This window comes from Triticum aestivum, chromosome 7B, assembly GCF_018294505.1.
Source record: "Triticum aestivum cultivar Chinese Spring chromosome 7B, IWGSC CS RefSeq v2.1, whole genome shotgun sequence".
In the NCBI taxonomy this organism is placed as follows: Eukaryota; Viridiplantae; Streptophyta; class Magnoliopsida; order Poales; family Poaceae; genus Triticum; species Triticum aestivum.
Genome location: NC_057813.1, coordinates 183052957 through 183075826, shown reverse-complemented (window position 1 = coordinate 183075826; position 22870 = coordinate 183052957). Strand labels below are relative to the sequence as shown.

Below are 22870 nucleotides of genomic sequence, written 5' to 3'. Positions count from 1 at the left end.
CGGGCGCCGTGATTGGCGGACGGGTGCGGGCTGGCGTGGGGTCGGGAGACGGGGGGGGGGGGCGACGGGTGCGGCACGGCGCGGAAGACGACGCGTTGACTGCGGGGACTGCCGCCGTGATCGCGGGCGGGCACGTCTGCATGCCTGCCACGTCACCAGACGCGTGCGGCCGGTCGGTTTAATTCTTTTCCCTCCCGGGCGGACAGGCTGTATTCATATACGTATTGCTCCGCCTGTTTTTATTTTTTTTGCGGGCGGTCGGACCGGCTGGGGAAGCTTTTTCAAAATATGCCCATCCTGCCCTCTGTTATGAAGGGGTATTGGGCAATCTCGGCCGTCCTTGTGTTTATAGTGGGTCTACCGAAGCGCGGAAGCGTATATGTATTAGCAGATCACCCAGGGTTGGGCTCTCCATTTCCAGGCGAGCTTCTGCCTCTGCAATCTGCATACGTGTTTGCCTCCAAGCTCCAACTACCTTTTCCTCTGCTCGCTTCTCCGAACCACACATCAGCTATTTAGTTAGTAGTTAAGCTCCGTGAGGATGAGAGTATCCTCTTCTATCTTTCTTGGCCAACAGTAAAATATCTGATTTCTGTACGGTTGATTGCTACCACTATCATACTGTACAATTCTATAGTGGATGCTATATTAAAAATCATCACTAGTGGTGCATTGACAACTCAACCCACAAATTACTACTTAATCCCTCTGCTTGACCGCCCAAGTCTGAAATGGGAGCTTATCTGAACGTTGGACCTGGACGCGCCCACAGCTTCCTTCCACACATCGCTTTTCTGACCAAGATTAGTAGCAGTATACTTTGCTGCTGCCCCCCATTGACTTGGCATCGGTTCAACCTCTCAATCAGGAGAGCAAATACAATAAAAAAATACAAAATAATTCCCTTCACATAATAAAATAGAGAAAGGAGTCGGAATACCCATGGATATACACAGCTGTGTCACCATCAACCCAACTGTGGTTGCCATCTTGCATCACTGTGCAAGTAAGCATAGCTCAGCGACAGGGACACTCAGGCTGATCCAGTTCCCTTTGCCTGCGCTAATCAGGACAAAGAGCAGCCTAATCTCTCCTCTTTCCAGTGCAGACAAAAAGGCCCATGCCAAAAGAGGAGTCCCAACGCACATAGTCGGAGGAAGATCATCACGATCCAGAAACCCAAGAAAAGACATGAAAAACACTTCGCTTTTCGTTTGGAAGGAGCGACTGGCCGGCTGAAAAAGAAGTCTGAAACGACGACCGGATTTCACCGATGCTTTGCCATCTCCGGTGGTCAGCGGCTCAATGTAAACCATCAAAAATCAAATTTGACAAACGGTCTTCCTTCTGATCCACCAAGAACATACTAATACACATCGCTGGTCTGCAGAAAGGACACGTATATCATGTGGGGTGTTGGAAGCAAGCGCTGTCGAATGGATCTGCCCATTAAAACAGTTTATGTTTATATGTATAGCACATCGGATTTTAAGATTCTTTTGGCACTTGCAAATAGACAATATATACGCTTTTTGTACCGTTGTGCCCATCAATGTGCGGAGAAGACAGACCCACATGCTTCTTGGTGTGCCCTCGCTTGGATCCATGGTGGGGTGTGCCAATACCAGCAGCAGTACTTGGATTCGCTCTACCTTACCGCGATGCCAACACTAGTGCTGGTACTTGGATTTGCTCTTCATAATTTCCTCGTTTTCACTTACCACCATACATCCAATTCAAACTTAGAAAATGAGGAAATTATGAACAAATGTATTTCCTTGAGTGCGAAAACAATGTATGTTTTCTAAGGTATATTGGTATCGGGATGATATTAATATATTTGCTTCGATAGAAAAATATAACTACATTCCATGGTATAACTCGAGTCGGTGTCCTTTGTTCTTCGGAGCTGTTGGTGGCGACTGGTTCTAGTCGCGACACGACTACCTTCTCATGCGAGCATGGTCTTCACTTGCATAGCACCTCGCGTCAAGACCGTGGTGCGCATGTAACTGTTGAGATCATGGAAAATGGTGACAACATCACAAGATGACTTTGATTTGATGGTGCTTCTCAAGCATCGGTTTTGAGCTCCAAGGTGAAAACCCAAGATCTAGCCTTCGGTGGTTGTATCTGACAGCGATGACGCTTGATTGTTGTTCCCTTACTAAAGGCGTCGCTGTTGGAGAATTTTTTCTTCTTGTATCGAATAATGTTAAGAGATGATTGGTGCGGATATGGTTATTGTTGTCGTCTTTTTACCATTGTATTGACCGTTTCAGAGTTTTTGTTTTACTCCACCAAGGCGTAGCTTCGGTATTGTTAGACTTTGCTAGTTGCCGGTGTGATTTTTGTGAGTGTAGGTGTTGGCTATGTGCATCTAACCTATACAGACGTTATGTGTCCTCATTGTGTTTGTATCCTTTAATCCTGCATTTAAGCTAATAAAATTTCCTTTGCTATTTTTTTAAAAAGCCCACAAGAATGCACAAAATTACCACAACAATCTTTCATTGACATATATGTCCATTTTAATCTATATTCATTCTCACAAAGATACATCACTATAGATGCCTAGACAAAGTATTTTAACATAACTTGGAGATGATTTTATCTTAGAGTAAAATTTTCCTAGGATTCCTTCACCTAAAAGTTGGAACACCATGGCTCCTACATGCTAAACATAATCCTTGTACTACTCCCAACCTAACCCCACTTATAAAAAAATAACATTGTTAACATTTTTTTAGCCCAAATCTCCAAGCAGTAAGAAGGCCATACAAACCAAATGATGCAAAAAGGAAAGCTCAAGTCTACAAGACGAGGAAACATCAAACATCAAAACCCTACAACCACCATAGCATTAGCACAGCGCCGCGCAGCAGTTACTGCCGCCCCCAACTCTGTGCTCCGCCGTGTTGCCCCGCTCCCATTGGCCGCCATGGGCTCCTGCCTCTCCACCCAGCCCGGCGACGAGCCGGCATGGCCGCTGCGGTGGCGCAAGAGGCCCCATGGCGAGCGGGAGGGCGCGGCTGCCGGCGGCGCCTTCTTCTCCGGCGGCGGCGGCGGGGGTGGAGGCGGCAAGAAGCTCCCCGGCGAGGGCGAGATGACCGAGGAGGAGCTCGCGCGGGTCGCCGGAAGGACGTGCGCGAACGGCGCGAGCGCCGCGGCGTGCCTCCACACGCAGCAGGGGCGGAAGGGCACCAACCAGGACGCCATGGTCGTCTGGGAGGTAAGCTGCCAGCGGCTAGCAACCGCTATATTTTTCCTTGCTTGGTGGTTTGTTCCGGCGGATTTGGAGTCCCGATCGGCGGCGGCGCTCGGTCCACGGCCGATTCTTGGTTCAAACCGATGCCTTTCTAAGTCAACTGCTCGCGTTTACTCTCGGAAGTCTTCCTTAAGCGCTTCGTGCTAATCACTTGGTTTGTGCCTGGATTACTGGTGGATTTGGATTCCAATGTTGTTTGAATCAAGCGGAGATGCGTCTTTGCCCAGCGGAGTGTTTGATTCGAAATGAGAGGGATTTTACTTCACAATAGTGATTAGTTTGGATTTCTAGTGGGGTTGGAGTTGGGTCATTGTTTAATTTGGTTCCAGAGGATGAACCATTTTTGCTCTTCTGGATCGATTATTGTGAAAACGAGCAGTCTGCTAAGTTTTCGTGTGTGCTCCTAACGGTTTTCTGATAATTTCTGTAAAGTGTTCTCTGGTAGTATATGGGACATGAGTTGGTTGTGGTATTGAACCACTGTTCTTGCCCTTGGCTTGATTCGAGACTTTGTGCATGGTGCAAGTAAGATCCTTCGCAGATGTTTGTACCTTTCTTTGTTTTGTTCTCTTCTTCGATGTAAAGAACGTTATGTTCTTGTTCCTTTCTTCACATGGATGTGATTGAGGGGTCAAGTGATTGGCTGTGGCGATTGATAGCTGGCTTGCTCTATCTTGGGTCCATCCCCTTCAATTAATCAGTCCAGCTTAACTGCTATGTTGGTTCCTTAAGCAGTAGGATGTGATAACAACTGGAGTTCAACATTCCTCATTTTTTTTTATTAATTCCTCAGAAAGAAAATATTCCTCAAAAACATCTGGAGTTTAACTGAAGAGAGGTGCAATATGGAATATTATTTTTCATTTCTTGAGAACTAGGACTAGCTAAAATGCATGTAGGTATCTAAGAATCATTTCTAAGATGCATGAAGAGTCATGTACTTAAGATGACAGCAAAGAGAGTTTATGCCTGTAGATTCTCAGAATAGTGCTTTTGATTGCTAATATTCAAAGCAAAAAGGTACTACCTACTTTATTGGAGTGGGAGGTACTTCCTTGACAAATTTGTAGTGTTTCTATTGGAATTGAATTGAATCAGCCTTTAGTTCTATCCACCGGCTTTTTATTCCTTCTCCTTGACAGTCTTTTCTCATATCCATCCTTTCTTTGAGATTATACTGGCAGCCAAATTTTTATCGTGTTTCCACATTTCATTGTGAGTAATAGAACTTTCTTAATGTAGTACTATTCTCAGAAATTGATTGTCATTCCAGTGGTTACAAAACAAGCCTGCTGAATTTATTTAGTCACATGGTAATTTGCCCCATGAGTTAACCTTGACTAGCTACCGAGTTTTACCCTGGTTTCTTAGGTACTATTTGAAGTATGATTATCTGATTCCATCCCGTAGGTAAATTTCCTACATTTTGTCTCCTCAAAATGCTTTACGCCAGTGAAGTTACTCACTCTACCATATTCTTAATATTTCGTGGTGAAAATATGAGCATAATGGACGTGTAATAGTCCAATAATGCAGTTTATTGTAGCTTCGCCCATCTCTTTGATACCTTTTGTGGAATAGCAAGGGTATGGCTGCAGTTACTTGTTAGAAATGAACAATAGTCCCTACTAGCTGATCAGATCACTTGATACTGAGGGAAAAACAGACACTTATATTGCAGTAAATTGTATTTACTTGACAGCTACGTAACACCCCCTTGCTTTCACTGCAGAGTTTCAATTCAAGTGATAGTGTCTTCTGTGGCGTGTTTGATGGTCATGGTCCATATGGCCATTTTGTCGCCAAAAAAGTTAGAGATTCTCTTCCCGTTAAGTTACTCGCACAATGGAAAACTAGTGCTAATGTGGGCACTAGTCCTCATCTAAATGGAAGCATTTCCGGAAGTTTGAACTCCGAAGAAACAGCATCTGCTGTTGATGATGAATGGGGTGAGTCTGCTGATGTTGAAGGGAGTGATATGCTTCCTGAGACATTCCTTCCACTTAAACAGTCTTATTTGAAGGCTTTCAAATTGATGGACAAGGAGCTCAAGATGCATCCTACGATCGACTGCTTTTGCAGTGGTAGTACGGCAGTCACATTGGTCAAACAGGTGATTGATACTTCTAAACATGCCTTAGTGTTCGTAGATAAATTGCTGGTTGAAGCTTTTAAAAACAAGTGCTGGAGTATAATTTTCATTGGTGGATGAACTGGACTTGCCTCATTCTCCAGGGATGGGATCTTGTAGTTGGAAATCTTGGGGACTCGAGAGCAGTAATGGCGACACGGGATGCCGCTAACAATCTAACTGCTGTACAACTCACTGTTGATTTGAAGCCTAACCTTCCCAGTATGTTCATTTCTCTCCCTTAGTATTTTAATTGGTTTTTTCGATTTCATATTTTCGTGTGGTTACCATACTCTTCCCATTTTCCCTGTAAATGCCTTGATCGACTATCATTTAATATAGTGGCTATTGCTAATTATCCAGATTGATCACTTTGTTTTGTTTTTTTTAATAATTATTCTTCATTTCTTTTTCTACAGAGGAAGCTGAGAGGATCCAGCAATGCAGAGGAAGGGTTTTTGCTCTTCAAGACGAGCCAGAAGTTTCAAGGGTATGGTTGCCGAATAACGATTCTCCTGGATTGGCAATGGCAAGAGCTTTTGGAGACTTCTGCCTTAAAGATTATGGCTTAATATCTGTTCCACAGATATCATATCGCCGTCTTACTGAAAAGGATGAGTTTATAATACTAGCCACAGATGGGGTATGCTTCTTAGCATTTTACTAAAAATGGTCCTTCAAATTAGAAATTTCATATGTTCAGGCATAAGCTTTTACATCCTTCACCAGCTTCAGTCCTGTTATATGTTATTATATTCAGAAAAAAACTCAATTGCTGCAGGTTTGGGACGTTCTTTCAAATAAGGAGGCTATTGATATTGTAGCTGCAGCTCCATCTCGAGCAACTGCTTCCAGGGCTCTTGTTGATTGTGCTGTCAGATCTTGGAGATTGAAGTTCCCAACATCCAAGAGTGATGACTGCGCTGCTGTCTGCCTGTTCTTGGACCATGAAAAGTCACCTAACTTGGTTGAAGAGAGTGAAGCCAAGAATGAAAAGGCAGAACCTGCCAAGGATGCTTTGATCTCAGACGCCGGTGATAAAATCAATGAAGACATTGCGGATGTGAATGAACACATCTCCAGGGAAGAGCACCCTGAGCCCACATTGGAACACTCATCCACGCTAAGAAATGTTGATGAGATTATGCCGGTGGACGAACCTCCTGTATCAAAGGAACCTCAAAGGTGCGGGTCTGCCCGCAGCCTGGCTGACTGCATATCGACAAACGAGGAGGAGGAATGGTCTGCGCTCGAAGGCGTGACACGGGTAAATTCCCTCTTGAACCTTCCAAGAAAACTCTCAGGTGACAAGAAATCTACCAGCTGGAAGAAGCGACGCTGAGCGAACATTATGAAAAAAAACCATCTGCTCTGATGAAAGTCAGGTAGGGTGCTTGCAGTGGCGCATCACAGCCGGCATTTTTCAGCCGAGCGCGTGCAAATTCTTCAGCCGATTTTAGGTCCCTGCCCTAGATTGTTTCAGGCTGGCTGGCAGGTGTGTACATTTAAGAAGATTGTTTTCTCTTCTTCCTTGTGGTATTTGTCAGGAGGCGTTCCATGCTTGGGCTTCTTTACTTGTATGTGCATATGAAAGTTTTTGTTCTGTGAGAAGCTTTTCTGTAAATCATGTAAGACCTCCTCTTTAATGTCGGGATGTTCGGTTGTAGCTGTCCTAGAACAATAACTCAATTCTCTATGTGTAGTAGGCCATATGAATTTTCGCCTCAAGAGTGTAAGCTTCTTTAATTTGTACCGGCTCTTCTCAAGATTATCACTTTCTTGCCCTTTGCATAAGCCTTGAATTTGGCAGGAATTTAGGGAAAGCAATGGCTTCTTATCAAATATAGGATGTCAAGAGATTTGGTGCTGATATGTAAACACACTGATATTTCTACATAGTCGCTATAAAGTCATATGTTTAAACATAATAGTTCTTATGAAAATACCAAAGGTAAACATAGTTCCACACGCATCCATAATGTATGGTTGTCGCCAGTGTGTCCAGGACAGTGTGTTCCTCGAAGCTGATCAAGTCCCGTCATCCACTTGCCACCTCCTCTCTTTGGAGGTGTCTGGCGTTGGTTGACAAGCGGGCTTTGTAGTTTGTTTGGTCGTTGGTGGTTGTCTTCGGACTTGCCTGGGTGTGGTGTTCGTGCTACGATTGTTGTTCGCAGCGAGTGATAATGTTCTTATACTTATAATTCTGCCCTCTATAAAGCTACAGTATGCCTAGGCGTACTCTTGAAAAAAAAAAGTTCCACACGCATCCACATGAATAGTAAAAGTTCGTGCTACACTCGTTGTTTACAACGAGTGATAGTGTTCTTGTACTTATAATTCTATCTTCTATAAAGCTATGGTATTGCCTAGGCGTACTCTCGGAAAAAAAGTTCCACACGCATCCACATCAATAGTAAAATTGAAAAACATAATTACTCAGATCCATACTACTACTTGTCCTGCTTTAGTATAACTTTGTCATTTTAAAAAAAATTGGGTATCAAACTTGTTGGCTGTTCAACTCACGTGTGAAGTTGCGTGAAGGAATGACATATGTGGTATTCTTGTGAAGAAAATACAATCAAGGCCTTAAAACAGTGTTTTTTCGTAGCTTTCATTTTGACCTTTTATAGCTTTTTTCAGTCAGGTCTTACACATGTTTCTTTTTTGCGGAAGAGATGGATTTGATTGGTGTCATGACATCAAACTTTATTTACAGTAATAATCTGACTTGGAGGTTTTGAAAGCCTATGGACAACCCACTCTCAAAGTTGTTGGAGTACCGCGGAGGAAGATCGATCGAGAGGGGCAACCCGCTCTCAAAGTGTCTTTTCTTTCGATATTTTTTTAATCTATTCATCATCAATTCTGATAATACAATGGATACTAGAAATATTAAGAAATTACATTCAGATCGGTAGACCACCTAGCGACGGCTACGAGCACTGAAGCGAGCCGAAGGCGCGCCGCCGTCGTCGCCCCTCCCTCACTAAGGCCTGGTAAAACTTATAGTAGACAGTCAAGAATTCGTGGTGCACTGGTGCTAAAGCCCTATAAGACCAACGCAACCAGACAAAACCACCGTCGTTGAAGAGAAATTTAGATCAAGGATCAACCTGTAGACACACGAACACAAACGAACAAATATCGGATCCACGTGGACCCACTGAAGACAAACGCCGACCGAATCCCGCGAGATCCGCCGGAGAAAAATCTCCACACGTCCACTGATGGCGCTAGAAGCACTATCAGGACGGGGGCTAGGCGAGGAGAACCTTATTTCATCTTCAGAGAGCCGCCACCGCCTCGTCTCTTTAAGCAGGTCACAAACCCTAAAAAAACTCATAAAAGCATCAAAAAATGAAGCCTTACCGTCGGCAAAGGCCGGGATCTATCACGCCTCCATGGCCCTAAGGCCACAGGAAACGATGCAGACCGGCGTTGGCGCCGACAGGAGGCAGAAGAAACCCTAGTGCCGGCTGGGTATGACGCTCTCAAAGTTGCTGGAGTACCGCGGAGGAAGATCGATCAAGATGGCTGCTATTCACACTAGTATAAGTTTTCCACAAAATCAATTTTTATGGATATTCCACAAAATCAATTTGTTTAGGATATTCCTCAAAAAAACATTTTTTTAGAACACCCACAGAATTAATTGAGAAGTTGTGGACATTGTTCACAGGATGTTAGGCCCGACTTGCAGGCTCGGCCCAAATAATATAATCTCGTTGGGCACAACGGGCCGGTCTCGTTTCTACACAAAATACGCTTTCCCGTGCGCAAAACGGGGCTATTTGCTTACCGTCTAGTAGTTGCTGGTGGCTGAGGCGGCGGATTGCGCTTTGGTTACCTCCCGATCTCTGTTTCTCTCTCTCCCCCATCTCGTTTCGTTTCGAAGCCGACGCGGAGGAGGCCAAGTCGCGAAGAGGCGGAGAAGCCGGCAGGCAGGCTACGCCGCCGCCAGGTCTAGCGCCTCGGGCAAGGGAGGAGGGGGAGGGGGAGGGCGAGGAGGAGGTTGCCCGCCATGGGGATGAAATTTCTGAACAAGAAGGGGTGGCACACGGGGAGCCTCCGGAACGTGGAGAAGGTGTGGGTGGCGGAGCAGAAGGAGAAGGAAGAGCAGCACAAGATCGAGGAGTACAAGAAGCAGCTCAAGGAGGAGAGGGAGAAGGCCGAGTTCCGCGCCATCCAGGAGCAGGCCGGATTCAAGCCGTAAGCATCCCGCATCCCGTCCCAGTCTATTCGCTGTTTTAGCTAGCTAAACTAGGGTTTCGGGTGCGGAGAGATTAATTGACGCGCTCGTGAGATTCAATTCGATTCGGTGGTTTAGAGGCTGCTTCGATTTGGCAGTCGAGTCACATGGGATTTAGGGCCAAATCTGCAGGATCTGAAGTAAATTCCTGTGCGATCTTGTGTAAGATTACTGCTAGAGGTTACCTGTTCCACGGGCTAAGCTTTTCGTAGGATCTGTTCATTTCGATTTGTCACGCAAACTGCTGGGAAATTCCGAATTCCTTTGGGGGAATTTTGCTGTCACTTGCTTATGTGTATGTGGTTTCGTTGTTTGCAGGAGGCAGGAGAGGTTGGAATTCCTCTACGAGTCAGGGTTGGGCGTCGGCAAGGGGAGCTCGGATGGATTCCAAGCACTGCAGCAACCTGGCCCAGCGGCAGCTCCCGCCTCCTCTTCTGCTCCAACGGCTGCTGGCTCTTCCAAGGTATCTCAGTTGTTCCTTATCTCTCTGGTGATTCTAGTCCATTGTTCTTCGTGGATTTCAGATTTGCACGTAATGTCCCATACAATTGTCAAAGAAACATCGATGTTACTTATGTAAACTGTATGTTTTCTTCTTTACTTCTGAATAGAGATCAGATACCTGTTTGGTGGTTTCATATTGAATTATACTATATGTTCTCTTATTAATAGTTGAACCGATAATAACCATGGTATGTTTGGTTTATAGAAAAGACAAACTTTGTTTTTTAAGGGTTTATGAAGATACCTATCATCTATCATCGCATCACTATATACGGCTTGATTGATTTTGCAGTTGCAGCGCTTATTTTGTTCTGTCACGATGTTTCAGGATACTTCACTGGGAGCTCTACTTGAGGAGAAGCCTCAATCTGCTAATGACACTTGGAGAAAACTTCACTCTGATCCTCTACTCCTAATAAGGCAGCGGGAGCAGGATGCTATTGCAAGGATTAAAAATAATCCAATCAAGATGGCCGAGATAAAGAAATCAGTAAGTTCTCAGAATTGATTCCGTGCATCTGAATTAGAACTAGCTTGTGAACTCATCCACACATAGCAGCCTATTGATGGTTTCCAATGATTTCATCTGAACTACACTCTCTGATACAATCTTATTTCTGTAGATGGAAGCAGAAAAAATGCAGAAGGAAGAAAAGAAAGAGAAGAGAAAGCACAAAAAACATCGTCATCATAAGTCGAAGAGTAAGAGGCATCACTCAGCTGAAAATTCTGATTCGGATGACGTAAGTGATGGCAAGGACGAAGGGAGGAAGAAAGTTCCTTCTGCTCCAGAGCACAAGAGGGAAGTGAAAAGGTCAAGGCGTCATAAGAAAGAAAGTAGACAAGGATCCTCGGATACAGAAGATGATGCGCCAAGGAAAAGAAGGCAGGAGATTTCAGAAGATGATCAACCAAAAAGAGGACGACAAGACAAGTCAGAAGATGCTGAACGGAGAAGACGGCGGGAGATGTCACAAGATGATGAACCAAGGAGAAGACGGCAGGATACGCCAGAAGATGATGAACCAAGGAGAAGACGGCGGGATACGCCAGAAGATGATGAACCAAGGAGAAGACGGCGAGATACACCAGAAGGTGATGAACCAAGGAGAAGACGGCGGGATATGCCAGAGGATGATGAACCAATGAGAAGGCGACCGGATATGCCAGAAGATGATGAACCAAGGAGAAGACGGCCGGAGATGTCTAAGCATGATGAGCATCCACGTCGGGATCGGCCGGATGCTGAGGATAGGAGGAGACACAATTCAGGGTCAGACCGCCTCCATGCTTATCCAAAGCATGACAGCTCAGACTCGAAGCAGAGAGGTATTGGAAATGGCCGGAACAATGGCAATTCCACTTTTGAACACCGCTCCCACTCTGAAGTCGGTTCAGGAGATCAACGAAGACAAGAGAGCCGGCAGGGCAGGGAACTAGGTTCAGAAGGCCGTGGAAGACAAGAAAGCCAGCAGGGCAGGAACAATGGGCCCACAACTAACCGCCGTCGAGGGGGCGTGCACCATATGTCAGAAGAGGACAGGGAAGCTCGTCTGCGGCAAATGCAGGCTGACGCTGAGGTCCACGAAGAGCAGAGGTGGAAGAGGATCAAGAAGGCTGCAGATGATGATGCCAAAGAGGCGTCCACGGTGGCTGCAAACCAGTTCAGAGGGAAGAACTTCTTGGAGGACGAAAAGAAGAGTATATTTGGTGCTGACAAGGGCGGCAGCGCCACCATCGAAGAGAGCATCCGCCGCCGCGCCTATTATTCTCAGGGTGGCGGTGATGCCCACGAGGCCAATGCGTTCAGGCGGTGAAATCCCTCGAGCGGGAGCACAGGCTTCATATATTTCTGTTTGCAGCTTTGTCTCTGTTCTTCCTTTTCCAGTCTCATGTTTGTATGATGTACGATACTTGGAAGGAATTTTCTTGTTATGTACTTCCTCCGTTCGGAATTACTTGTCACAAAAATGAATAAAAATGGATGTATCTACAATTAAAATACATCTAGATACATTCATTTCTTGGCTAGTAATTCCGAACGGAGGGAGTAGTACTCCCTCATCCCATAATGTAAGACGTTTCTTGACATAGTGTAGTGTCAAACAACATTTTATATTAATCTTATATTATGGGACGAGGGAGTACAATACATGGGCCTCATTATTTGGAATCTCAGAAACTTGTATTGAAACTAGTTAATTGCCCGTTGCTACGGGGCATACATACTCTCTCCGTCTGAAAAAGCTTATTCTTTAAATAGATGTATCTAACACTAACTGGTGCTAGGACAAACTTTTTTGAAGGGAGGGAGTATTTTAGTGGTCCGACATCGCCTTGTTCACATCAAGTGGCATCATCGGACTGTTTCACCATTAAATTTTGCTCTGTCCTGCCAATAGCACATCTCTCTCTTCTCTCGGGCTCCTTTGGTTCGTAGGAATTTCATAGGACATGATTTGAAAAAAAATATTTTCATGGAGCCCTTTGGTTTGTAGGAATAAACTCCTATTCCTATGTAGAGTAGGATCCAATTCTTCACATCTCGAAGAAAAAAAACATTAGCCTAGATTCGATGAAAAAAATTCTTATTCTATGCATGGAATGACATCTTTCTTTATAGGAATTGAGATGCATGTCATGTCATCTCACTTCCTATTAAATCCCTATTCCTATAATCTTTCTATCATATGAACCAAAGGAGACCTCACTCCCTCCCTCTCCCTTTCCCTCTCCTATTTTCTTCAGTCACATTAGAATACTAAAATTGGCCATATATTGTTTTCATGAGAACAAATATGATTATACATTATGATAACATACTTCAAGACATCATGTAATGTATGTAGGCTCCGTCCGGAGATCAGAATGACCCAAATAGTCAGAATAGCAATAAAACTAATGACACATAACATATGAAGAGGTAGAATAGGTACACCATTTGTGACCATGGAAAGTCGTATCTGGAAAGTAAGAAAGAAGGTCGGGCATCATTTTCTTTCTTTCAAGGAAAGAAAGAAAAGTGGTCTAGCCTCCGCCGCCACCACCAGAGGGCCTCCTTCCGCAACCGTCCTCCGATGGCTCCCCTATGCTAATGACCTCGGTCGTCGGTGGTGAAGGGGGTCGGCGGATCTACGCGTGTGGATTATTTTTGGCATTAGTAGCTGAGGGTTTGGACTGTTCATCTTCTTGGCTTCGGCAGTGGTGATGATGGCGCCAATAAACAAAAGCTTTAGATCCTTCCCCAACGAGGCGATCCGTGTTGTGGGTGACTCAAGGGGGATACGATGAGCCTTCCGTGGTATTCCGGAGCTTTGGCTTCGACACCGCTCCAACAGAGGTTAGCACTTCCATAAGAAAGTGTGAACCTCGTGATAAAGTGTGTGTCATCAACTCACTTGTGATTTTTCCCGCACTTTCCTTTTCCGCTAATTATTTTGTTGCCTAGCTTAGTTTGCGTGGGCACTAAGCCCAGTTTCGATCGAAGTAGCTCATCGGGGCGAGACGGCCGGCCGTCTAGGAAAGGCGTCAGGTGTGTGTGTGGGGGGGGGGCAGAGGCCTTAGGGGTGCCGGGGATGAGGCCAACTCCGGCAGCGCTACGCTGCCCGAGTGCCGAGAACTCGGCACAAAGCCACAGCTCGACGATGACTGCGTGGGCCGCGTGGTGGTCGCACGACCGCTAATTGACCCCGACGGGCGGCGATGAGCATATCGGGCAGTGGCGGGGCGGGAGAACCACCGAGATCGGCGACTTTGGGCGGTGGCGTCCCGAGCTTCCGCGGGGGTCATGGCGAACATCTCGACCGACGGGAACGGGCGGCGGGTGTCGGTGTCAAAACCGGCGGATCTCGGGTAGGGGGTCCCGAACTGTGCGTCTAGGCGGATGGTAACAGAAGACAAGGGACATGATGTTTTTACCCAGGTTCGGGCCCTCTCGATGGAGGTAAAACCCTACTCCTACTTGATTAATATTGATGATATGGGTAGTACAAGAGTTGATCTACCACGAGATCAGAGAGGCTAAACCCTAGAAGCTAGCATATGGTATGATTGTTGTTCGTCCTACGGACTAAAACTCTCCGGTTTATATAGACACCAGAGAGGGCTAGGGTTACACAGAGTCGGTTACAATGGGAGGAGATCTTCATATCGAATCGCCAAGCTTGCCTTCCACGCCAAGGAAAGTCCTATCCGGACACGGGACGAAGTCTTCAATCTTGTATCTTCATAGTCCGGGAGTCCGGCCAAAGGTCATAGTCCGGCCATCCGGACACCCCCTAATCCGGGACTCCCTGAGTAGCCCCTGAACCAGGCTTCAATGATGATAAGTCCGGCGCGCAAGTTTGTCTTCGGCATTGCAAGGCGGTTCTTCTCCAAATTCCACGTACCTGTCAAATAGTGTCCGGCTTCTAGCGCATGCTGCTCTCCTCAGCTTCTGTGCCCAATAATGACCATCTTCCACGTGTCAAACGAATGCGAAAAGCCAGGGAGTTTTTTTCATTTACCCCCCCCCCCCGGCCGCGTAAATGAGCCGCCCATAAAAGAGATGAGGATTTAGATCCAATTCACACCACCTTCCCTCCGCGAGTATTCATCAGAGCGCTTTCGACAGAGATCCATTCCACCATGGCCGGTCGAAGCAGCTCCTTCTCTCGCCTCTCCAGCCCTCGGCCCGGAGATTGGGAGCGGTGTTCCGTCCCGCATAGCAAGCTAGTAGTGCTTCAATCCAAGGGGCTCCTCCCCCCAGCATATATGGTCCTAGTTCGAGCCGGGATTGCCACCTATAGCGGCGGAGAGTAGGCGGAGAGCATCCCCAATCCCTCTCAAGGAGAGTGGGTATGCCTAGTCCCTTATTTAACAAGAGGACTCGGATTTCCAATTCATTCGTTCCTCCGAGGGCTACTGGAGTTTTACGGCCTCCAGCTACACAACCTCACGCCTGCCTCCGTACTGCATATTGCGGGCTTTTGGCCCTCTGCGAGCTGTTTCTGGGCATCGAGGCCCATTTCGCGCTGTGGAAGAGGTTGTTCTGCCTTGTGCCCCGCTCTCAGGAGGGGTCAATTTATCAGGTGGGTGGAGCCGAACCATAGCGCATCGCCGGGACCGGATATCTATCCGGAACCCCAAAGAAGGCGTCCGAGGACTGGCCTTCGGAATGGTTTTATATGGACGACGTCCCCCTGCCGGACCCTGTACGGATCGGCCTCCCTGAGTTCAATAACGCTCCGTTGAAGAAACGCCTGAGCTGGCGCCCACGGAACCCTCAGAGGGAAACTGACAGGGACGTCCTTTACCTGATGAGCCGGATAAGGTTGTTGGCTCATTCCGGACTGACCATGATCAAGGTCATGGCCACATGCATTACGCGGGGGTGCAACCGCTTCAGTACAGAGGCCACCCCATGTGGGATTTCAACGGGGAGGACGACGCCACCCGATGCGGTCGCAAGGGGCTGGATTCTGCTACCACTCTAACGAAGATCTTATCCGCTTTGTACAAGGGAGAAGAAGAGGAATTCCTCCGTGTCAACCCACGGGGCGGATTCTCCATGTACAATCCTCCAAGCTGGGTGAGCGAACATTTTCACCTGCCTACCTGTTTTCAAATTCCCATAATTGAGTACTTAGTCTAGCAATTTTAACGCAGGAGCTGCGTGAGACTGTGAAGGAGATAAACAGCCCTCCTCCACAACCCGAGGACCCGGAACGGTCCCTCGACCCGGACTCCCAAGAGGACCCAGACTTATGTGTGGAGCTAATTGATGGGGTGTTTCACCAATTGAGTAAGGACAATACCTTAGTGGCCATTACGGCCGACTATCCCGGACTACTTCCAGCCTCAAAGGTAACCGAGACCAAAGTCCCAGTACTTTCAAGAGGATACATCCATGCTTTATTTTAATTGTCGTAAACCAATAATGTTTCGTTTTGCAGGGGAAATCCTTGAGGCGGAAGGCCGAGCCCGCGATGCGTAGCCAACAAGGGCCATTGAAGCCAGGTGGGCTAAAAAGGAGTGCGGACTGGATCGAGACTCCGGCACAACGGTACGGCGCACAACTTTAACGCCTAGGGTTTATGCCCTTAAGTCATACTAACGCTCATGCTCTCCTCAGGAAGAAGAGCGCCCGCCGGACTACATCCACCGGCCAGGCTGCAAGGCCGGGTCCGGAAGCGGAGGCGAACACGGGGCGCGCACCGGACGTTCCTCTGACAAAGGACGCGGGCGGGCTATCTGCCACCCATTTAGAGGTGGAGAGTGCCATGAACCACAGGCGTCGCCGGACTGTTCTTCGTGACGCATGTTTTTCCCAAGAGGCGTTGGACGCCTTTAATATGGGAGATGCGTACCTCCGTGCCGCTCAAAATGGTCTAGCCAGAGCCACAGAGCAGTATGTGAAAGACATACGGGTGAGTAAATCTGATGGTTATATATGTCAGTAGCCCCCGAGACTTGAAACAGTTAAGATAACTGATTTAAGGATCATATGTTATGCAGGATCTTACAAAAAAGAATAAGCAACTGTCCCAGGAGCTGGAAGAGTGCAAGGCCCAACTCGAGGCTGCACTGGCCGCTTCAGAGAATGCCAAGGGGACCCCCTCAGGTAATATATGCTTCGAAAGATAATTCTGTTGTGAAGTGCGTGTGTGCAATTCTGACAATAACAGTGCAGATGGGGCCGGAGTGAATCCGGACAAGCAACAACTCCTGCGCCAGTTAAAGGCCGGCGAGAGCGTGCTGACGAGGGTGAGGCAAGAGAAGAACAAGCTTCAAGACACCAATACCCAGCTGGGCGAGGAACTAAAGGATGTTCGTGCTCAGCTGTCTGATTCCGTAAAGGAGAATCGGTGACTTCGACGCGGCATTTTTAGTAAGTTCTTAAACGAATCTTCAAAAAAAGAGTTCGGTGAGGAAATCGATTGACAGAGCTATGTCTGCAGATATGCTGACAGGTCGTCCTGCGGAGGAAATGCCCGGTTCAGTGGGGGACCTTCTTCCCGAGCTGTTGCAACTGCACGAACGAGTTCGGCAGGGAATGCAAGGCGTCGTCCAGGCTATGTGGCCATCCCTCTCCATGCCCGAAGGCCTTGAAGAGCTTGCAGAGAAGCTGAAGGGAGTGCGGCAGCGCTTCCGGTTATGAAAGATATCGGCCTGCCGTCAAGGTGCCAGGGAGGCCTGGGCCATGGTGAAGACTCGGTACACGAAGGCTGACCCGAACCACATGGCCGAGGTCAGCCCTGTGGGGCCTGACGGAAAGGAGATCCCTGTCAGTTTAGTGTATGGCCAGGTAGAGCTGGCTGCCAAGTATTCCCAACAGGACTGTAAATTAGACAGCCTGTTGGATGGTATTGAAGAAGAATATACCTAGTCAAATTGACTATGTAATTTAAAATGACATGTAAAATGCCTTCTAGCCGGATTGTAGATCGTTTGTCATTGCGGACCTTTTCGCTTCAACCTCTGGACCCGATAGTCCGGAGTGTGTCCGAATACCCTCTCGGTTATGTAAGAACCGGGGCATGCATGGAGACCAGGCGTAGGGGTCATAAGTGCTTTAGCAGACAAGTGCCCAACTAGTTATGTTATATTACATGGTTAGTAAGAAACATCTTCCAGGGAGAATAGTTCCGTTAGGGGTTCCTTTCCCTGGGAGGCATGCCCTAAAGTGCATGTCCGGACTGCGAAAAGAAAGCAGAAAAGCATCTGGGGGCAGATAAATAGACAAATGAAAAATCATCTTTTAGTTCACCGACCGAATATTCCCTTAAGAACGCTAGCTTTCGGCTTCACCTAGTCTGAGGTACACATTCGGCTGACCCGGCAGTAACAATCACAGAGGTGCTCCCTTTACCACCTAGCCGAACAAACGGGAACGTAGGGTAAGCACAGGAGCCAGGCAACCCAGCTTGGCCAAAACTTAAGTCATATCGATACATATAATGGTGCATAAAAGGTTCATGCGGAAGTGTCACACATGTTTTGGGCATGAGGCCCGTTTATATAAGCTTCTGATAAAGAAGCCCCCAGGTATAATGAGCGCGGGTGGCGCGTCAAGTATGTGCGAACAACGCGCAGGCAAGCCCCCAAAGGCTTGGGAGAAAAAGGGAGGGAGAAGGAGAGAAATACCAGGCAGCTAATTTGAAATAAGTAATAAAAAAACGGACAGAGGAAGGAGACGAACACAGAGTCCGGCGCTAGGCGTAGAATCTTCGTAGGCGTGCTGCGTTCCATGGGTTCAGCTCGAGTCGGTTGTCCGATGCGTTTCGCAGACGGTACGCTCCACCAGTCAGGACTTGATCAATTATGAAGGGACCCTCCCATTTGGGCTTTAGTTTGTCCTTTTTCTTGTCCGGCAGGCGTAGAACTAGTTCGCCAACGTTATAAGTTTTGGCCCGTACTTCTTTGTTGTGATATCTTCGAGCCTGCTGTTGATAGAATGCGGAACGGGCTTTTGCCACGTCGCGCTCCTCCTCCAATGTGTCCAAGCTGTCCTGCTGATCAAGATCGGCTTCTCTTTCTTTGTACATGTGCATGCGAGGTGAGTCATGAATTATGTCGCAGGGCAGGACTGCCTCTGCACCGTATACCATAAAAAATGGTGTGAATCCAGTAGTGCGATTCGGCGTGGTCCGCAGCCCCCAGAGTACGGAGTCAAGCTCCTCTACCCAGTGCGTGTTAGATTCCTTGAGGGATCGCACTAGTCTGGGTTTGATGCCGCTCATGATGAGACCGTTGGCTCGCTCGACTTGACCGTTAGTTTGTGGGCGGTAGACTGAAGCGTAGTCGAGCTTAATGCCCATGTTTTTGCACCAGAGTTTAACTTCGTCGGCCGTAAAGTTTGTGCCGTTGTCAGTGATGATGCTGTGGGGGACACCGTAACGGTGTACAACCCCGGATATGAAGTCTATCACCGGTCCGGATTCGGCCGTCTTAACAGGCTTGGCCTCTATCCATTTGGTGAATTTGTCCACCATGACCAGTAGATATTTTTGCTTGTGGGTTCCTCCTTTAAGGGGTCCAACCATGTCAAGCCCCTAGACCGCAAAAGGCCAGGTAATGGGTATGGTTTGTAGGGCGGTAGGCGGCATGTGGCTTTGATTAGCGAATAATTGGCAACCGACGCATCGCTGGACTAAGTCCTGAGCGTCTGCCCGGGCCGTCGGCCAATAAAATCCGGTACGGAAGGCCTTGCTCACAAGGGCTCGGGCTGCAGCGTGGTGCCCGCCGAGTCCGGCGTGAATTTCAGCCAGAAGGTTCTACCCTTCCTCTTTGGAGATACATCTTTGAAGGACTCCGGTGGTGCTTTTCTTATAAAGCTCTCCTTCGTGGACTTTATAGGCTTTAGATCACCGCACTATGCAGCGTGCCTCATTTTGGTCCTCGGGAAGTTCCTGCCTAGTTAAGTAGGCTAAGAATGGTTCTGTCCACGGGGCAATTACTGCCATTATTACATGGGCTGAGGGTGTGACTTCATTGACGGAGTCTTCAGTTGTGTCAGGGTGGTCGGGGTCAGGTGATGCGGCCAGGTCCGGGTTGTGATTTCCGGATTCCCCTTCCCACTGTACGGATGGCTTGAATAGCATTTCCAGGAAAATGTTGGGGGGGGGGGGGATTGCATCGCGCTTTGCGCCGATGCGTGCCAGGACGTCTGCTGCCTGATTATTTTCCCGGGCTATATGGTGGAATTCCAGCCCTTCAAACCAAGCTGACATATTTAGGACGGCGTTGCGATAAGCTGCCATTTTCGGATCTTTGGCATCAAAGTCCCCGTTTATTTGGGATATCGCGAGGTTCGAATCCCCCTGCACCTCTAGGCGTTGAATGCCCAAGGAGACTGCCATCCGGAGGCCATGTAGCAGGGCCTCGTATTCGGCTGCATTGTTGGAGTCCGTATACATTATCTGGAGTACATATTGAACTGTATCTCCTGTTGGGGATGTCAAGACGACGCCAGGCCCCAGACCCGCCAGCATTTTGGAGCCGTCAAAGTGCATGGTCCAGTTGGAATATGTGCCGTACTCTTTAAGGAGTTCGGCTTCAGTCCATTCAGCGACAAAGTCGGCCATGGTTTGCGACTTGATGGCTCGCCATGGCTTATATGTTATGTCGAACGGGAGGAGCTCAATGGCCCATTTGGCAATCCGGCCCGTTGCATCGCGGTTGTTTATGATATCGTTAAGAGGTACTTCGGAGGCTACTGTTATCGAACACTCTTGAAAGTAGTGTCGTAGCTTCCGGGATGCCATGAACACTGCGTATGCTATTTTTTGGTAATGCGGGTACCGGGACTTGCATGGAGTGAGGACAGTGGACACGTAGTACACTGGTTTCTGGACAGGGAATTTGTGTCCCTCCGTTTCTCATTCGACGACGAGGACTGCGCTTACAACTTGGTGAGTTGCCGCGATGTATAACAACATTGGTTAGCTGATGCTAGGCGCGACCAGGACAGGGTTTGTTGCCAGTATGGCTTTTATTTCTTCGAGTCCGGCCATGGCGGCATCCGTCCACTCGAAGTGTTCGGTGCGCCGAAGGAGGCGGTAAAGGGGTAATGCCTTTTCCCCCAAGCGGGAGATGAAGCGGATTAGAGCCGCCACGCATCCAGTCAATTTTTGTATTTGCTTGAGATCTTTTGGAATATCCAATTGTCACAGAGCTCGGATCTTGGCTGGGTTTGCTTCAATTCCTCTACCGGATACGATGAAGCCCAAGAGCTTTCTGGCTGGTACGCCGAAGACGCATTTTTCCGGGTTAAGCCTAATGTCATATGTTCAGAGGTTATCGAACGTGAGCCTCAAGTCGTCTATTAGAGTTTCGACGTGTTTGGTTTTGACGACCACGTCATCCACGTACGCTTCAACCGTTTTGCCGATCTGGTTGCCCAGACATGTCTGAATCATGCGCTGATATGTTGCGCCGGCGTTTTTGAGCCCGAAGGGCATTGTGTCGAAGCAGAATGGGACGTATGGGGTGATGAATGCTGTTGCGGCTTGGTCTGACTCTGCCATCTTGATTTGGTGGTAGCCAGAGTATGCATCGAGGAAACACAGTGAATCGTGTCCTGCAGTGGCATCGATGATTTGATCAATGCGGGGGAGGGGGAATGGATCCTTCGGGCAGGCCTTATTTAGGTCTTTGAAATCGATGCATAGGCGCCAGGATTTGTCCTTCTTTGGTACCATTACCAGGTTTGCTAGCCAGTCCGGATGTTTTATATCTCTGATGTCCGGCTTCCAGTAGTTTGGCTAGCTCCTCTCCCATGGCTTGTCTCTTAGGTTCGGAGAAATGCCAAAGAGTCTGCTTAACGGGCTTGAATCCTTTTAGGATGTTCAGGCTGTGCTCGGCCAGCCTGCGTGGGATTCCTGGCATGTCTGAAGGGTGCCAGGCAAAAATGTCCCAATTTTCTCGTAGGAATTCTCTGAGTGCGGCGTCTACATCAGGGCTTAGTTGTGCCCCGATGGAGGCCGTTTTTGTAGTGTCCGTTGGATGGACTTGGAACTTGACTATTTCGTCTGCCGGCTTGAAGGAGGTGGACTTGGATCTTTTGTCGAGTATCACGTCGTCCCTGTCCACCGTGGAGGGCAACACAGTTAGTTCCTCGGCCGCCAGGGCTTCGAATAATGCCTCGAGGGCCAGTGCAGCTGTCTTATTTTCGGCGCGGAGCGCTGTGTCCGTATCACTAGCAAGAGTGATGATTCCGTTGGGTCCGGGCATTTTGAGCTTCATGTACCCGTAATGGGGTATAGCTTGAAAAATTGTGAATGCTTCTCGCCCTAACAGAGCGTGATATCCGCTGCTAAACGGGGCCACTTGAAATGTGACCTCCTCGGATCTGTAATTATCCGGCGTGCCGAACACCACATCCAGTGTGATTTTCCCTGAATAGCACGCTTCCCGGTGTTGGGGAACGTAGCAGAAATTCAAAAAATTTCCTACGTATCACCAAGATCTATCTATGGAGAGACCAGCAACGAGTAGAAAGGAGAGTGCATCTACATACCCTTGTAGATCGCTAAGCGGAAGCGTTCAAGTGAACGGGGTTGATGGAGTCGTACTCGTCGTGATTCAGATCACCGATGATCCTAGTGCCGAACGGACGGCACCTCCGCGTTCAACACACGTACAGCTCGACGATGTCTCCCACGCCTTGATCCAGCAAGGAGAGAGGGAGAGGTTGAGGAAGACTCCATCCAGCAGCAGCACAACGGCGTGGTGGTGATGGAGGAGCGTGGCAATCCTGCAGGGCTTCGCCAAGCACCTACGGGAGAGGAGGAGGTGTCACGGGAGGGAGGGAGGCGCCAAGGGCTCAGGTATGGATGCCCTCCCTCCCCTCCACTATATATAGGGGCAGGGGAGAGGGGGGAGGCGCAGCCTTGCCCCTTCCTCCAAGGAAGGGGTGCGGCTAAGAGGGGGGGAGGAGTCCATCCTCCCCAAGGCACCTCGGAGGTGCCTTCCCCCTTTAGGACTCTCCCCTTTTTCCTATATCTTGGCGCATGGGCCTCTAGGGGCTGGTGCCCTTGGCCCATGTAGGCCAAGGCGCACCCCCTACAGCCCATGTGGCCCCCCGGGGCAGGTGGCCCCACCCGGTGGGCCCCCGGGACCCTTCCGGTGGTCCCGGTACAATACCGATGACCCCGAAACTTGTCCCGATGGCCGAAACAGGACTTCCTATATATAAATCTTTACCTCCGGACCATTCCGGAACTCCTCGTGACGT

General features: G+C 48.3%; 2 protein-coding genes across 2 annotated transcripts; both read left to right on the top strand.

Moving 5' to 3' along the window:
• The first annotated feature begins 2823 nt into the window (after nucleotides 1-2823).
• On the top strand, nucleotides 2824-7184 carry LOC123161534 (probable protein phosphatase 2C 66). The gene is made up of 5 exons (XM_044579346.1): nucleotides 2824-3232; nucleotides 5001-5381; nucleotides 5504-5621; nucleotides 5819-6042; nucleotides 6181-7184. Exons 1-5 carry the CDS (start codon nucleotides 2942-2944, stop codon nucleotides 6739-6741), a joined length of 1575 nt encoding a protein of 524 aa, XP_044435281.1. The 5' UTR covers nucleotides 2824-2941; the 3' UTR covers nucleotides 6742-7184.
• A 2070-nt stretch (nucleotides 7185-9254) lies between these two features.
• On the top strand, nucleotides 9255-12434 carry LOC123161532 (pre-mRNA-splicing factor CWC25 homolog). The gene is made up of 4 exons (XM_044579345.1): nucleotides 9255-9611; nucleotides 9970-10114; nucleotides 10484-10645; nucleotides 10779-12434. Exons 1-4 carry the CDS (start codon nucleotides 9424-9426, stop codon nucleotides 11970-11972), a joined length of 1689 nt encoding a protein of 562 aa, XP_044435280.1. The 5' UTR covers nucleotides 9255-9423; the 3' UTR covers nucleotides 11973-12434.
• The last annotated feature ends 10436 nt before the right edge of the window (nucleotides 12435-22870 follow it).